The 16,925-nt window shown below is 44.1% G+C and overlaps 1 protein-coding gene across 8 annotated transcripts in view; it reads left to right on the plus strand.

The window, feature by feature from the left end:
- Positions 1-15,702, plus strand: part of pou2f2a (POU class 2 homeobox 2a) — a 67,024-nt gene extending 51,322 nt beyond the window's left edge. For 3 of the 8 annotated variants that reach the window (XM_047331309.1, XM_047331330.1, XM_035641441.2), the window contains exons 4-15: positions 468-518; positions 1,232-1,351; positions 2,176-2,281; positions 2,381-2,472; positions 2,614-2,763; positions 2,845-2,986; positions 3,075-3,223; positions 3,483-3,680; positions 3,816-4,042; positions 4,980-5,048; positions 5,445-5,518; positions 7,867-15,702. In XM_047331309.1, coding sequence (XP_047187265.1) covers positions 468-518; positions 1,232-1,351; positions 2,176-2,281; positions 2,381-2,472; positions 2,614-2,763; positions 2,845-2,986; positions 3,075-3,223; positions 3,483-3,680; positions 3,816-4,042; positions 4,980-5,048; positions 5,445-5,518; positions 7,867-8,195 — 1,707 coding nt within the window. In that variant the 3' untranslated portion in view covers positions 8,196-15,702. Of the gene's footprint in view, positions 1-467; positions 519-1,231; positions 1,352-1,546; positions 1,880-2,175; positions 2,282-2,380; positions 2,473-2,613; positions 2,764-2,844; positions 2,987-3,074; positions 3,224-3,482; positions 3,681-3,776; positions 4,043-4,979; positions 5,049-5,444; positions 5,519-7,866 lie in introns of all 8 variants that reach the window. The other 5 variants (XM_035641414.2, XM_047331341.1, XM_035641423.2 and 2 more) reach the window with 3 other exon arrangements.
- Positions 15,703-16,925: the final 1,223 nt, after the last annotated feature.

The following is a 16,925-nucleotide window of genomic DNA, read 5'->3' on the forward strand; positions in this document are numbered from 1 at the left end:
TAACGTCTCTGAAAAGCTTGTGGTTAAACAGTGAAGAATCTAAAGATAAGATAAGATAAGATCAGATCAAATAAGAAAAGATTAAATAAAATAGGACTTTATTTAATCCCACATCAAGGAAATTCACTTGTTACAGTCAGGGCATCATAGAGGTAGAAATATCACAAAATATGGTCAGATATACAATCCAAAATAGAAGAAAAAAGGATATAAAAAAGCTACAGTATACACTTTTATACAGAGTGTTGCCTTGTGAAATAAGATGTGCAGTGGTTTGGATTTGAAGTAAAAGAAAATAAATATGCATAAGTAGTACAGATAAAACAATTCTTTTTTTCCAAGTTTTTGCAGTTAAGTTAATTAAAAATGTGATTGAACAATTCAATACCGACTACAAGAAAGTTTCTTTCATGTCACTTTGGCAGTCATTTCTGATATGAGGTCTGTTTCTTCTGCTCCTGGCACAGTCATTGAAAGTCAGTCCCTTTCCTCTGTCAACAAACCTGAGCAGCAGCAAGGTGAGCGAGTGTGTGTGTGTGTGTGTGTGTGTGTGTGTGTATGTGTGTATGTGTCCATTATGCTGAACTGCCTGTGCATGTCTGTGTATATGTCTGGGCCTATGTTTGTGCGTCTTTTGTATCTTAATGCCACACAGTAGCTTCATTGACAGTATACCTGCCTCAGCTTTGTGTTCATTTCAATGCACTGAATTGCTCTTTTGTTCCTGTTCGACGTTGGGTCCATTTTGTGTCTAAAAAGCCTTGAATGTAAACAAACTGACGGAGAGTAGGAGAGGATGATGGCACTCTTATCTTCACAAAGCGCATTCAGAAGTGAAACAAATCTACACCAAAAAAAGTGAGATTCTCCTCATTTGCATATACCACAGGAGATATGCAAATCAGTAAACTGGAAGAGCCCCCCCGGACTCGTTCAAACATGCCATACATGGGAAAAAAGATCCTTGCATTAGAAAAAGGGACACTGGTCGACTCCCGTCCTGGGACACATTTCAGATCAGCTCATGACCATTATCTGTCTTGTGTTTTTAAACTTTGCTGTCTTTTCCTTTTTTTTTAGTGCAGGTATGCTTTTTATTAACACATTCTACCACTTAAGTTGGAAGGGAGCAGTATAATTGCTATTATGTTTTGAGGGTAGAAAGCAGTTTTTTTTTTCTTAATTAACACTTTTCTACATTTGCATGTTTCCTGTCATGTCTTCCTCACAGAATAAAATGGAGGATTGTGGTGAGATGTCCCCGGCCCTCCCTCCTTCTCACGGCCCGACCCCCTCACAGACGGCCCTGCAACATACACAGCTCATGCTGACTGGCTCCCAACTAGCAGGGGTAAGACTCAGACTTAAGTTCCACGCACACAGACACACAAACACACTGCTTTGCTTTTACCTTGCTGGCTTCTCATGTGCCTTTTGTTTTTGAACACTTTGTTTCCTTCCTTGTCTCTGTCTCCTGGGCATTTCCTTCTTTTCTATTTCATCTAAATCCTCTCCTCTCCTCTCCTCTCCTCTTTCCCTTCGCCAGTTGACAGCTCTGTTGCCAGCACAGCAGCAGCTGTTGCTGCAACAGGCTCAGGCGCAGCTCCTGGCTGCAGCTGTGCAGCAGTCCAATGCAGCCCATGCCGCTCACGCTGCCCACGCGGCCGCCCAAGCCAATCAGCAAGCTCAGGCGGCCGCAGCAGCAAATCAGCAAGCGCAGCAGCAGCAGCAGCAGCAGGCGGGAAAGGCGGGTCAGCAGGCTCAGTCCCAGTCCCAAGGACAGGGACAGAGCACACAGGAACAGACAGCCCAAAGTGTCCCGGTCCCCCCTCCTCCGCCGCAGCTGACCCTGTCCCAGCCAATCCAGCTCACCGCCCAGGTACTGACTGCCAATCAAAGCCACTTCCTGATGAGCGGGTTGATTGAGGAAACAGTGTCAGGCCACGGAACAATTCGCCTTGCATGTGTGCCGTGTAGTTCCTGATTCACAGTTTCCACCTCGCGTGAATACACACATTTTCCCTTGTCTTTTCTTGACGTTTTTCAATAACATAGTTTTTTCTAACCCTGCTGGAGTTACTGAAACATGCTAACACATTTTTTTTTGTGCGTGACTGAGCTCTCGACCTGTCCTATAAGACGTTATGGATACAACATTCTCTCTCGATCGCACAGGACATCCAGCAGTTGCTGCAGCTTCAACAGTTGGTGTTGGTGCCCGGTCACCCGCTGCAATCTCCTACCCAGTTCCTCCTCCCGCAGGCCCAGCAGGCCCAGCAAGGTGGGGCCGATGCTTCTGGCAGTTGTAGATATTAACATGAAAATTCACCTTTTTGTCATCACTAAAACTCAGAGTGTGCTTCTTTTTTTTTATCGTCAGGACTCCTATCGACACCAAATCTTATTACGCTACCTCAGCAAAACCAAGGGAGTCTGATGTCTGGTCCAACTAGACTGGGACTGCAAGCACAGGTATGGGGAAACTTTGAATCTTCAGTCAGCAGTAAAATGCCAACCCAGCCCTTTCACTCATTCTAACCAAACACCTCTTTCTCCCCCGCTCGTTTCTCTCTCATTCTCACTTTCATTCCTCTGACGTCCTACCTGCTGCAGCGAGATAAGAGCGTGGATGTGAGCGGTGGTGGAGGCGTGACCACGATGCCTTCAGTGACCTCTCACCCCGAGGAGCCCAGTGACCTGGAGGAGCTGGAACAGTTCGCCCGCACTTTCAAACAGCGACGCATCAAACTGGGCTTCACTCAGGTTCGGTAGAGAAACGCGCAGCGTCACTGATGTTTGTGTTTTTTCGTGGTTTTTTGAAATCTTCTTTTATCTCTCCACCAGGGAGATGTTGGTTTGGCCATGGGGAAGCTGTATGGCAATGACTTCAGCCAGACGACCATCTCCCGCTTCGAGGCCCTCAATTTGAGCTTTAAGAACATGTGCAAGCTGAAGCCGCTGCTGGAGAAGTGGCTCAACGATGCAGGTGAGCTCGTGCTCAAATAAACAGCACTTAAAGTACCTTATAGGAAACTGAAAATGAGTCTGACATTCAGTCTGTTTTTATAATTCAGAGACCATGTCCATAGACAGCACCCTGCCCAGCCCCAGCTCCCTGTCCTCTCCCTCAATGGGCTTCGACGGGATGCCTGGCCGCCGCAGAAAGAAGAGAACGAGCATCGAGACGAATGTACGTGTGGCCCTGGAGCGCGCATTCATGACGGTAAGATAATCGACCCCATTGTTTGATATTTTATTTTTTTTGTCACCTCTGTACATGACGGAGTTGCCAACATTGCAGTTATTTAAGGCTCAAGGCTTCATCTTAATATCTGACAGTAATTTGTCAAGTCATTATTTGTCTACGAATAATTTCAATGTCACAATCTGCCCTAGGACATGATTCATGTCTTGGCATTGTGAAACATTTGGCAGAAATATATTTTTTTAAAGTTCCTGTCTCCCTCCCTCTGTGCCTACAGAACCAGAAGCCTACCTCAGAGGAGATCCTGCTGATCGCCGAGCAGCTGAACATGGAGAAGGAGGTGATCCGGGTCTGGTTCTGCAACCGCCGGCAGAAAGAGAAGCGCATCAATCCCAGCAGTGCCACCCCTCCCCTTCCCAGCCAGCCCCCCACTGCCCCACCAACGCACAAACCACCCTGCTACAGCCCCCACATGGTAAATACCCAACCTTGACACACGGCCTTCTCTCCTGTACGTGTTTGAATCAATGACCGGTAACAGCCACGACCCCGTCTTTTCTGCTGTTCATAGTTTCAGAACCCTGAATCTGTGTGTCTGTCTCTCGGCCAGATGTCCAGCCAGCTGTCGCAGGCCGTGACCAGTCTTAGCAGCACAACGGTGACTTCCATGTCCTCCATCTGCCCCCTGACCTCCAGCCTCACCTCCACCCACCCCTCCATCAGCTCAACCCACCCCTCCCTCAGCTCCGCACCCTCCCCGGTTACTCCTCCTCCTCCTCCCCGCAGCACGGCCAGCCCAGCCACTCCCAGCCACAGCACACTCAACCTTAACACAGGGTAAGAGGGTCACAACACGCCACCTGGGAATCCCCAGGCAGTTTGCTCACATCGGTTATGGTGAGGGCACATTTGATGTTGGTTCGCCCAAATTAAGAGAAGGAAGACATTTTCTTTCCTCTCATCTTCTGGGATCCTGAAATGTGGGGTTTTACTTGGTCAGCTTTTAAGATATGTGTCGCTGAAGAGCTTCTGAAAACCCCGGTGTAGTCAGACAAACTTGTCACACAAACTAGTTAGTTTCCTACAAAACCTGGCTCCGATAATTTAGCCTCCACCTCCACACAGTGGAGTGGATTTGAAGCTTGTTTTTGGTGCAGTTGGAAGGGAAGGAGCAAAGTCTCTCCTGCTGCTTTAAAACGTAACGTTCCAAATTAACTCACACTAGGGAAAAAGAACACCACAGGCAAAGATCCATTCTTGTTGGCCAACCCAATCTGCTTCAACACATTGGGGAATCTTAGATAAGTAGATATTGAGAGATGGATTCTAGAAAACCTTAACAAATTAAGTGAAATCGACAGTTACAGCTAGATACCAATACAAGTGAGAACAGTTTATATTTGGGTTTTATTCTGGGGGAGGGGGGGGGGCTGACCCTTTAATCATTGGGTCTATGTTGTTCTTTTCATCTGAATTATAATGTTCCTGTGTTTAAAAAGAACTGACTAACTTAACTGAATTGATTTAGGCAAAACATTTGAACACACAACCAAACATTTCCATTCACATGTGACCACTACACTGCACCATGCTCAGTTCACCTGCAGTTTGCAGTCAAATAGTTGATACAGTACACACACACACACACACACACACACACACACACACACACACACTGATATCCCATCAATGCCATTGGGTGCCACTGCTTCCCCTATGCAGCAGTGTATTCTAACCCGGTGTGTGTCTGTGTGCGTGGTTCTTGTGTTCACAGCTTATGGCGTATGGGTAAAAAGAACGGTGACGTGTCTAACTACATCACCGATTTTGCTGCAAACTTGAGGTGAATACGGTTCACATGCATATACACAGTATTGAAGTCTATCCTATGAATGCCCATTTATTGAGATTTTAGGAAATTCTTCTATATGATCTGTTTATTTCCAAATGTCTTATCGCTTTTCTAAACAGTATTTACACCTGTACAGCGAACTGTCTGCAAACTACTTCTCTTTATGTGTGCAAGGCTGAATTTGCCCTCTGTTTGTATTTGCTGCCAAACTGCTTTTTTTCTCAACTTTTCTCCTCTGCCTGTCTGTGTTTGTATACATGCTTGGACATGTATGGTGCTGGGTATGTGATTGTATACGTGCGTGCGTGCGTGTGCGTGTGCGTGTGTGTGTGTGTGTGTGTGTGTGTGTGTGTGTGTGTGTGTGTGTGTGTGTGTGTGACACAACAGGAACACTGTGATGGGAGTTAACACAGGGATGAACCAAGCCCTCCTCGGTAACAATCCCCTGGCCACTATCCAAGGTGTGTGTGTGAGAGAGAAAAGGCAAATGGGTTTAGTACAGAAGCCACTGAAAACGGAATATAACGTAGAGGTTGAGGCTGAGGTAGACGTGTTCTTTTTTGATTTCATCTCCGGAAAAAAAATCTTAGGGTCACAGGAAACCTAAAACACCTAGAAAGGAGTTTTTTTTTTATAAATGTTCTGCACAAGTGGTAATACATTTTCCACATTTCATGCTCTTACACAAATATTTGCTTCTTATACACTCCTACACACACACACACACACACACACACACACACACATTACAGCTTAAAGATACTGTACATGACACATCCACTCTCACACACCTTCCTACACTTGAGAACAGTACAAGAATAGCACGAGAGAAAAAAGAAGAAAAAAAAAGGCTTGCAATCCGCAGAAGTGACCAGCAAACGGTCCAGACAATCCTCAGCAGGGCTGATTCCTGATCATTCTTGGTGTTCTGGCAGGGGGGAGGGGGGAGGCATATTAAAAAGAGAAGTGTGATGGTGAGTCATACAGTTACGCATGGAAGGGTTAATCAAATCGCACCGGCAGACGTGCCGACTGAAGACAAAGATGAGTAGGCAGCTGAGCTGTTTGCTCATCGACAGTATGAAGCAGCCGTAGAGAGTTGTAGACGTACGTCTCGTATGTTTCCATCAACATCCATGAATCCATCCCATCAAGTGTGTGTGTGTGCGCGTGCATGTGTGTGTTTGTGTTAGAGAAGATTTTTAGATTGCTGTGTGTTTTTGTGTGTGCGCCTGTGCTGTCTCCCTCATCTTTAGCCTCTGATCTCATTCAATCATTTACCAGATATGCTGATTGTCATAAAAGGAAAAGTCACTAAAACATTTTATACAGTTGTAAAACCGCTCTGTGGTTTACTGAGCTGTTTGGGGTGGTTTTCACCTACGTTGTCATGTAAATATGTGCGGCTGCAATTGATTTATTTTTTTTTAATCGTAAAACCGTAAACCATCAACAGAAAATGTTTTGGTGTCAGACCTTCAAGGTCACGGAAAAACCAACAGCTGCATTTTGGACGCTCGCAGCACTTTGCTGCTAAGCAAGTCGCAAACAAATCCATCTCGGAGGACGCAGAAATAGCTGTTGCTTCACCAAAAGTAGCCTCGGCAGACCCTAATGCAGTGCACCCACGTTGAGTGTGGGTGCCTAATGCTTTTTCTTCAGCAACAAAATAAATATCTTTTGCTGTTGCTATGCAATCACAAATATGATTAGGCTGCGTTCACACAAACCATTTTTGTAGCGAAAGAAGCACTGCATGAAGCGTGTTTATAAGGGGGGGGGGAAGTCATCAACCTTGTTTCCATAACAACAGACCACTTACCTTTTGCTGTCCTGGTTACAGATATTAGACAATGTTCAATTATTGTGACGGCACGTTCTCTCGATTGGCACGACGTTGAAATGAGGATGTCACTTTGTGATTTTTAGAAAAAGTTAAATGTCTCTCAGGTGTCAGTTGATTCCCCCTTGAAACACAGACAGGTGCATGCAGCACTCCTGAAGCATCACATTTAAAGGAAGAGGTGACAGTAATTCTCCACCTACTTCTACTGAATACAAAAAGTTTGAGCACTTTCTCTGGCTTGGATCTGTACAGTTGGAAATGCATGTTGGCAGACTGAAAAGCTGTACGTGAACCTGTATTCTCTGGAATGACCAGCAGAGGGCGACACCACTGACTGGAGAAAGAAGTCTGTTTCAATAGACGTCTATGAGAAAATAATCCTATTTCTATCTTGATTTATGTCGTCAGTAAACATTTTCCTGAGGATTGATTATGGTCTCAGTCTCTAGTTTCAAGTCTACTTCAATACAGCACAATGTTAATTTTGTACATTATGGTCCGATTTAGAGTAAAATAGATGATAAAGCACCGTATGTGTTGGGGCATGGAAAGTGTGTGATTGACAGCTAGTACCGTCCAATAGGCGCAGGTTGCAGGTGAGGTGGACGAGTTCTCAGTCAGGCCCCACCCCCGGTCCTCAAAATATGGTTACTTACAAGATGGCGCTGGCCAAAATGCTAAACTCTGGGCTTCAAAATGGCAATTCACAAACCAATGGGTGACGTCACAGTGGTTTGCCACTTTAACAAACTACTCCTCAAATGCGCAGAATTTTACTTATTAAGGACAAAAAGGGACAAAGGATAAAGCAAGACTGACCTTATATTTTCTTATATAGAGGAAGAACATAATAGCAACAAACAAAAATTTAGTGGATTCTGATTCTGGGATACAGTGTCTGATGGGGGAACGTTCCTTTAACTTTGTGTTTCTCTCTTGTCACTGTCTCTTTCTTCCCTTCAGCCCTAGCAGCCAGTGGTGGTCAGCTGCCTCTTTCCAGTCTTGAGGGGGCCAGTAAGATGATGCTGGGTACCTCTGGGGGGCAGGGAGGTTGCCTCCCCTCCTCCCTCTTCCTCAACCACCCTGCCTTCATACACATGGGTCAGAACCCCGGCGCTGGACTGATCAGTGCTGCCGTAGCCAAAGCCTCCCAGTCCTCCCCCTTCCCCTCAGTCAGCAGCATCAGCCCCACCCCCTGCTCCCCCTCTCCTTGCTCCAGCCCCATCTCTTCCTGCTCCTCCAGCGAAATGGCGCACAGCCCGCCATCTCTGGGCGGGGCCAAGATTGAGTGACCACACCACGGGCCAATCAGAGAGGAGGAGGACGGAGGAGAACAAGAACCTCGCCTTTCACACCAAAGCTATCTCTTTCTCTCTCTTTTGCTATTCTTCCGTTACTTTTTCCTCAATGTCTCTCTCTCTCTCTCTCTCTCTCTCTCTCTCTCTTTCTCTCCCAGTCTTTCGATGCCAAAAATACACAGAATGAAAGAGGAGAGCGGGAGGGAGAGAGTTGAAAGAGGGGAGAAGGGGGGGAAAGGGGAAGATTAAAACCAAAAATCTTTATCTATCAAAACGAATGGAGAGGAGGCAACGCGGGACCTTTTTTCCAATAACGTGTGATATCGACATGGCACCTCTCCACTCTTTGTCTCTGAAGGAAAACAAACCAATGACTCTTTAACACAGAGAGACGGAGGAGACGGCAGAGACGCATGTCGAAGTGCATAAACCAAAAATGACAAAAGATAACTTTAATATGTGACAAAAGAATGGCGGCAAGGACCAAAAAAATGGAGAGGAGGACTTTTCTCTTTTTTTCCTCCTTATTGTTATTTTTTCGAAAAGCTGCGGGTCTGAAGGAAGAGGAGTAGGGAGGATACGTTTAAACCAAAAATTTACCTGAGGCGGAAGAGGAATACACAATGACGAAAAAAAAAGTCAACCATACCAAAATCCCAAATACCAAAAATACGGAGAGAAAAGCTTTATTCAAAGGACATGTAAATACTGAAGCTATCCAGGACCAGGACTCTACTGCTACTCTACACACACACTCGCACACACACACACACACACACACACACACACAAACATCAAGAGCCAATCCATCCTGCCATCGACTCATCTTGTCTGTGTCTGCTCATGTGTCTCTCATAGGTTTTCATGCTAGATTTTCAAAAATAATTTTGTAAAAATTTCATATGATTGCCAATACTGCTGTACCTTCATGCGTTTAGTCTCTTTACCTACCTCTGGTTCTAAGAGCATAGAAAAGCTTTTTTTTCTTATTCAGTATCAGTTTTTTTACACTTTGAGAAGTACAGTTGGGATTTGTTTTTTAAAATTATTTATTAGGGTTATTTTAAAATCCAGCTCTTATTTATTGTTGCAGCTTTTTTTCTTTAGTGTTAGCTTTTAGGGTTTGAATCATCATCATTGTCATGATCTTTGTCTTCATCGCATATATTTGTGTCATCGTCGTGCATTTTGTTTTAAATGTGACTTTTCTGCAGGAATAGAGGCGACGAGGGGGGAAAGATGCTCGTCTCAGTCCTCACCAAGTGCCAGCCGATCAAAAAATAGAGTCGGCACACTTGCAAGTTGATTTCAAGGTGTGAATGAATTTATTAAGACCTAAGCATGTGACATTCTGTGCTCTTAATCAACCCACTCGCTCCTCACTCTTAGAGATGAACCCATTATCAGTGACTCCACGGCTAAATGAACATGCCCTGGAAACTTCGCACACCGAAAATGACGTTTGTTAGGAGTGGCCACCATTTTGAAAGTATGAAATGGGGCTTTGATTGAAGATTTGAAGCAACAGCCGTTAAGACTGAAGGCTAAATAAGTCAATAAAGCCAAGTTTAGTCACAGCCGGCTCTAATTCCTGCCTCGTCTATCAGCACAGACTCCCCGACACCTGTCTGTCTAGACACGTTTACTGATATTTGTCTGTTTCCATCATCACTCCATCAATCACATTTCACTGTCATTTTCCACCTCAGACTGCCATTAATTCTCCAATGGAAACCAAAGCATTCTTAAGGCTGGGCTCATCTTGAAGAGCCTCGGCCCAGACATATGAACACAATAAAGACGCCGAGCGGGTGGCACGGGGGCTGGGAACAGGACGTTACCACCGGAAGCCCCCTGGTGTAATCCCCTCCACTTGGCCCGTCCAAAAAACCCCACTGGGGAAGCTTTATTTAGGGAACTGATCCTTTAGTCTGAACCCCCCAGAAAGAAGGGTACGTTGGGGCAGGCGAAGGAGGGACGCACTGTTGTGAGGGGAGCAGTTTGACGGGAACACATTTTGTAAGAGGATACCAAATATAAACCCAAACCAAAAAAAAAAAACAACAACAACAAAACAAAAACCACAACCCAAGGAATGACAGAAGCAAACCAAAAAGAACCCTAACCAAATGAAGCTGGAGGGAGGAGGGGAGGAGGACAAGTGCCGGCGTAGAAAGGAGGGAAGCCGTCGCATCTCTCTCGCTGTCTGTCTGTCCGTCTGTCATTTAGCTTTAGGGCTGCAGCATTCGCCCCACTCTGAAACTGTGTAGCATGGATAGAGAGATACAGCAAGACAGCCAGACAGACAGGAGAGCAGGAGAAGGACAGACAATTCCTCCCCTCCTTCCGCCTCTCTCCGGCTCAGCTCTCTGGTCCTGGATGGAGCTAAACGCAAATGACCTCACTGAACTGAAATCTTCTAAAAAAAATCTGTTTTTATTTTTCTGTTGGTTGGTTCTGATTGTTTTATCTCTGCTGTGTCTCTTGATGCCGTTTTATGTACTGTACTTTAGTGCTTATTACTCATTTGGAATAACGTACTCGCTTACTTACTACAAGAGCTCCTTATTTTTTTTTCGTAGTCGTGCTAGAGATTTTTATCAGGTGGTTGGAAAAAATACTGTGAAAATTTAGCTTCCAGATTTTTATTAGGTAAAGAAACGGACTGTCTTGGCAGAAAAACAAGGAAAGACTAACACAAAAAGCCAAAAACAAAGAGTTGAATAGCAAACCTTAAAAATGCCAAACCAAATGCTGAACTAAACCAAACACAGTAGAGAGGAACTGGAACTGCCTTCTCTGCATGCAGGCGAAGAAATGGGCTAGTGTCAATTTGTCTGAGGGGAAACTGTGTGTTTTTCTGTATATAAGTGTTAATGGGATGGTTTTTATGAATAGCTACTGCAGTGATGACACCTAAAGACACAGAATGATACACACAGACACAGCCTCAGTCAAGTTGATGGTTTGAGAGTTGGACGTAAAGTATATCCAAAGAATATTTGGTTTGGTCCACGCCAGAAAAACAGTTGACACGCGAGAATCGTCTCACGAACCAAACTTTAGATGTGGGCGTTCGCACCTTAAAGGTGGAACCTTTTCTCCACATTGACTCTTAGACGGAATGTATCTGTTAGTGCTTCTATAGATTTTGTAGAAAAAAGATCTATGTTCTACTGCTTACTTATCGCTAATGTATTAAGAAGAAAAAAAAACTTACAAAAAAGACTTTGAGAAAAAAAAAGATCCTTAAAAAAAAAACATTGATGATAATAACTTGATTTTAGACCAAAAATTTTAACTATCTCTCTTTGGACTTTTTGTTTCTCCACATCGATGATGATTTAGACTTTTGATTGTACTATTTATTCGGGTAGGGTTGATTTATTCGCTTAACTCTTTTGTCTTGCTATTTATTTGTTAATTTATTTCTAGAGGTGCTCTTTTTTTCATATCCTGGGATGTATTTGTGATTATTATTATTTTTTGCCCCTGCTGAAGTTCTTTCTTACCTCTTTAAGCCAAATAATAACAGAAATGCAAGCACGGGTCCTGGAGGGACTTAAGAAGAGAATATGGCTGATTTGATGGTCAGCCACAAAGATATTCTCTTCCTGACTGAGGCGACGCTCCGCTGAACGGGGAGGGGGAAGCTGCACTGTGTGGACAAACACCTCATGATTCGATTAGGGGGTAAAATGTATTTGGTGTGAGCTCTCCTGGACACACACTTGCCTTTGTATCTCCTGATAATGTGATAAAACAAAAGTGGGAATTCTGTTTCAAAGCATAAATATGATTTATGTGCAAGAAAAATATACTGCCTGAGTTACAGCATGAGGTGGTCTCTGAGGCACAGTGCTGCTTCTGTTCTCTAAATCTTCTCCGCGGGGAGAACACACTGAAAGCTTTACAGCTACACAACCAAAAACACAGAAGACGAAGATCAACGGGGGCAAAGGCTGAAAGTTTTTCTTTTGTTTTTACGTGATAGAGACGAAAGTAGTCGGAAGAGAAAGAGGGTGGTTTTGGCTTCCCAGACCATTGTTGCCCTCTAACTTCTCACTCTCTCTTTTTTTTTTTAAATTTTCTGTAATTTTTTTTCTTCCCACTTTTCTGTAAATTTCCGTTCGACGTTTTTTTCTGTAGGGTGTAAAAGAGAGATAGTTCATCATATACCTCATATTCTTTGATGATAAACCAAATAGATGAATGCTTTAATGCGGGGGTCAAGTGGGGGTCAGGGTGGTACGTGTGGACGGTGTGTCGTTGAGGCCGGGAGCAGATACAGTGAGGCTCCGTCCTGATGGAGGTAAACACAAATGTTTGGGATTGATCTGGGAAGTAACAGATCATTGAATAGATTTTTTTTCCCCCATTCGATCCAGAAGGTGCCATTAAAGGTCAAAAGGCCATACTGGTTCATGCTCCAGCCTGCTCACACACACACACACACACACACACACACACCTTGTCCCCCTGGAAAACCACCCCCGCTGTCTGTGTTGAGCTTTGAACACAGCCCTCTCCTCATATCTGACCCTCGCTGCTTTCTCCCTGTCAAACATGGACTGTGGGCTTAAAGCTGCTCTTTGGCACAGATCTGGGATTAGACTCTGGATCCATTTTGGCTTGAAAAGCTTTTAGTTTTGTGCCTCAGAGCAAATTTAACAGGAAGGTCGTCGAGCCCCCTCTCGCCTTGAGGTCTTTATTGCCTGATGAGGGGGCACATTGACCACTTGATGTCCATGTGTATCACGGAGTGACGCAGGGCAGGTGACGCGGGGGAACGGCTGAGACTGAGGTTGCTAGGTGACGCATTCAGACACCTCTCACGACTCGGTGTTTGTTGAGAAAGTGGCGGTTGGAGGGAGATGTGTGCATGGCACCGAACCAAGGGAAGGGATGTGGAGTTGCATCGCCCTCTGGGAGCCTCAGGGTTTGAGGGACCGGGTGTCAAGTGCAGGTCTCCGTGGTGGGGATACCCCCATAGTGAATGATACCAAAGTCAATGCCTTGCCACGGGATCCAGCAAAATGTTCACACTCCCCAAAACCCTGACGCCCGCTAGAGTGTTCAGAAACTCCACTCTCCTCCATGCGGATTATCTGCCAGCAAAATCGTGATCATTTCCATTTCTCCACACAGTTACATATTCTCTCTATGCAAGAGATGCAACTTTAGAACAGCAACTATAAAAGTAGCTTCAAAGGATTAGTTAGACTTTTTGGGGGAAATGCCACAGTCATATCTGTGTGGTAAATGGGAAGGCGCCCCCCCCCCCCCCCAGCAATGTAGCAAACATTATGGAATCAGGGGGAAACAGCAAGTCACTGCAGCAGGCCTAGAAATAGTTCCAACACCTTGTAACTTCCTCAAATCCATAAATTGTCTGTATTTTTATTATTGAGCTTTTACCTGTGGACAGTAGTGGTGTCCAGCACCGATATTAATTACTCTTTCACGCTGAATCCTCATTTTGCGTAGCTTTTTAACACCAGAACTCATTCATGACTGAAAGCACCACATCAGCTCAGCGTTGATACAGTATCCTGTGTGTTATTGCCTGAACAAAAGCTGTAAACAGGTGGCTGCTGAGATTACCATCAGCCAGTTTCTGTGCTGAACTGAATGCAGATGCCCTGAGCGGCAAAAGACTGAGCTGAGCGGCAAAATGAGAGATCGTTAGAAATCGGCTCCGAACATCGCAGCGTTATGAATGGCAATGAGTTCGCCTCTCTCCAATGTTCTCTCTGAAGTGCATATGAACCATGACTTCAATGCCTAACTGCAGTGATGACATATATCTGCGCAAAATGATTTGAATCAGCAAACTGATTCATAATGTCCTCCTCATTTTGACAGAGCAGTGGTACCTGTTTTCACACTTAATGCTAAGTTAAGGCAACCAACTCCATCTTCTCATCTAAGTCTTGGCATGACACTGAATATGCACATTGCCCCATGAGGAACCAGTGTTTGAACTAGGTTGAAAACACTCGGAAAAGAGGCGATCCTGATAGAAAACCTAACGCATCTCTGAGCACGAAGCCATGAGAGATAGTAACTGTTGCTGGAGAAGGACAGACACGGTAAGCAGAGCGAAGAAAACAACAAGAGAGAGCTGCTACTTCCTCCTTCACCCACTCTCATCCACACTTCCTCCCTTTCATCTTGTTCTCTTCTTTCTCTCTCTTTCTCTTTCTTAATACAGCTTCAGTCCAAAGGTTTTCCAGCAACTCTGCAAAAGCAAATCAGATGTTAAAGAAGGAATAAAAAACCAAAGAGCTCTAACTTGACCTTCTTCTCTTCAACACATAGCCTCCACCTATCTCTCTCTCTCTCTCTCTCTCTCCGTCCATTCCTATCCCCGTCTGCTCTCCTCGAACTCCTCCGTCACCTAGCAAGACGGTCTTTGAAGCATTAACCTCAGCTTTCCAAAGGGAAATAATAATAATGATAATAACGATGATAATTATGATGATGATGATGAAATGTATATTTTTAAGTATTTGTCATTGGAAAAATAATCTTAAGCTTCTCATAATTATGATGATCATAATGATGATGATGACAACGACGATGATGGTGATGATGATGATGATAATGAAGTTTCTCTTGGTATCTTTGTAGCTGTTCTGATCCTTCTTAAGTTCTTGTCCTTTCTGCTCGTGCTGCCAGAGTACTGCTAAACTCCCATCACCCCCCCCCCCCCCCCCCCTTTTTAAATTTTGTTTGGTTTAACCCAATGTTTGGTCCTAACGTCTAACTATCTGACCTTTACCCCTGGATGTGTGTGTGTGTGCGTGTGCGTGCGTGTGCGTGCGTGCGTGCGCGTGCGTGCGTGTGTGTGTGTGCGTGTGTTTGTGTGTGTGTGCGTGTGTGTTTGTGTGTGCTGGCAAACACTGACAAAGGGAATTTTGAGATCTTCTCTGGAAGTGCTTTCTTGTTGTTGGCTGTTAAATAGGAGAGGGTTTCAGTCACTCATGTCGACCTGTGTGTTCGTTTGTTTGTGTGCATGTGTGCATGTGTGTGTGTGTGTGACAGGGTTGCTGGAAAATGGGAAGGGTGTGGTTCCCTGCTACAATTAGCTGCAAAAAGACAAACAGAGTTCTTGTTCTTTGGACGACAACAAGCCCCAACAATGCTGTCAACTGTAACGTACCCTTTGCCAACTTCCTTGTACACCAGCCAGGGTTAGGGTGTGTGTGTGTGTGTGTGTGTGTGTGTGTGTGTGTGTGCGTGCGCGTGCGCGTGTGCGTGTACGCGTGCGTGTATGGTTGTTTTGCCTTCCCCCCAGTCCACCCCTTCCCTTTCTGTCTCTCACCTTCCTCTCCCTTGTGGTAGCAAGTTAGCCTTTTAGTGTATTTATCTTGAAAACCCCAAAAAAATGAAAGAAAAATTACTCTGCTTGTTCATTGTACAGTGTTGTTCATTTTAAGTCATTTTTGTAACTGAAAGTGTTTCATTCATCCAAATAAAACAGGAGACAAAAACTGAACAGACGACCACCCCCTCTGTCCCCCCGCCGCTCCTCCCTGCCTCCCGCCTCGTTCCTCAGTCGTTTCTGTCCGGCTCCATATTCTGCGTGTACGTTTTCACGTTGAACCACAGTTTTCACTTGGTTAGGAGCAATCTCATGAGGGAAACAGAAAATGTACCTGAGGCTGCCATGCTGCTTTCTGACCAGAGGAGGGTGCTGTTAAGCTTAATATCTTTCCAGCAGAGGCCCACTGAGCCGCTGTTCTCTCCTCCTCCTCCTGCTGTGCTGTGCCCCTCCCTCATGTATGGAGGACCAAGTCTGTCATGCAAATATTACTAAGCATTTCATCCATGGAGAACTAATTGGGGGGGGAAAAGAAAGATATTCTACTAATTCATTGATTAAGCAATCCATGAAGGTATGTTACTTGATATTTAAAATGGATATAAAAATAAAATGTATTTTCAGAACTATTAATCCACTCAAAATATCTCAAATTCAAAAGGACAGGTTGATTTAAAAATGTACGTTACAGCCAATGAATATAATTTACAAATAGCTTAATGAATACCAAAACAGACAATTCATAAAAATCTATTTACTGAAACTATAATGCTGTTTTAAAAGATAAATAAATAAATCTAAAAAATAACTTCCTGTTACCATTTGCAATTTTATTTTGCTTTTGATGGATTAATACATGTATTTGCAGCTTCTTTTTGTATATAGTTATCCTTTGTAATGAACATTTCATATATGTATTAATACACTCATTTGTAGAATTTTGTTAATCACTTCAAGCCATATTAATATTACCAATCCCATGTCAACTGTTGTTCTCCATACTCACTTTCTCCAAATCCATACTCGTCATGTATGAAAGGCTCCGGTAGAAGTAACTGAGATAACCAGCGGTAATATACAGGGTGAAAACTGACCCAGTTTGGTTCAATACAGAGGTAAAGTGACCTCATGCAGTATATTTAGATAAAAATCCACAGATTAATCGATAATTAAAATAATTCCTACGTTACTCGAGTGTAGCTCTCGCCATTTGGTGAAGATTGATAAAGAAAAATCCCTCATCCTTTGAATATCATATTCACATATTTTTGTAGAACAGCAGATATGTGACGTTAAAACCTGAGCTTGTGTCTAACACTGGGATAAATAATCATATATCTTTGGCTGCAGTTAACTTTTACTTAATCTACTAATCAATCAGTTCGCCCCTTTTGTAT

This window comes from Scophthalmus maximus, chromosome 1 (genome assembly GCF_022379125.1).
Source record: "Scophthalmus maximus strain ysfricsl-2021 chromosome 1, ASM2237912v1, whole genome shotgun sequence".
Taxonomy (NCBI): Eukaryota; Metazoa; Chordata; class Actinopteri; order Pleuronectiformes; family Scophthalmidae; genus Scophthalmus; species Scophthalmus maximus.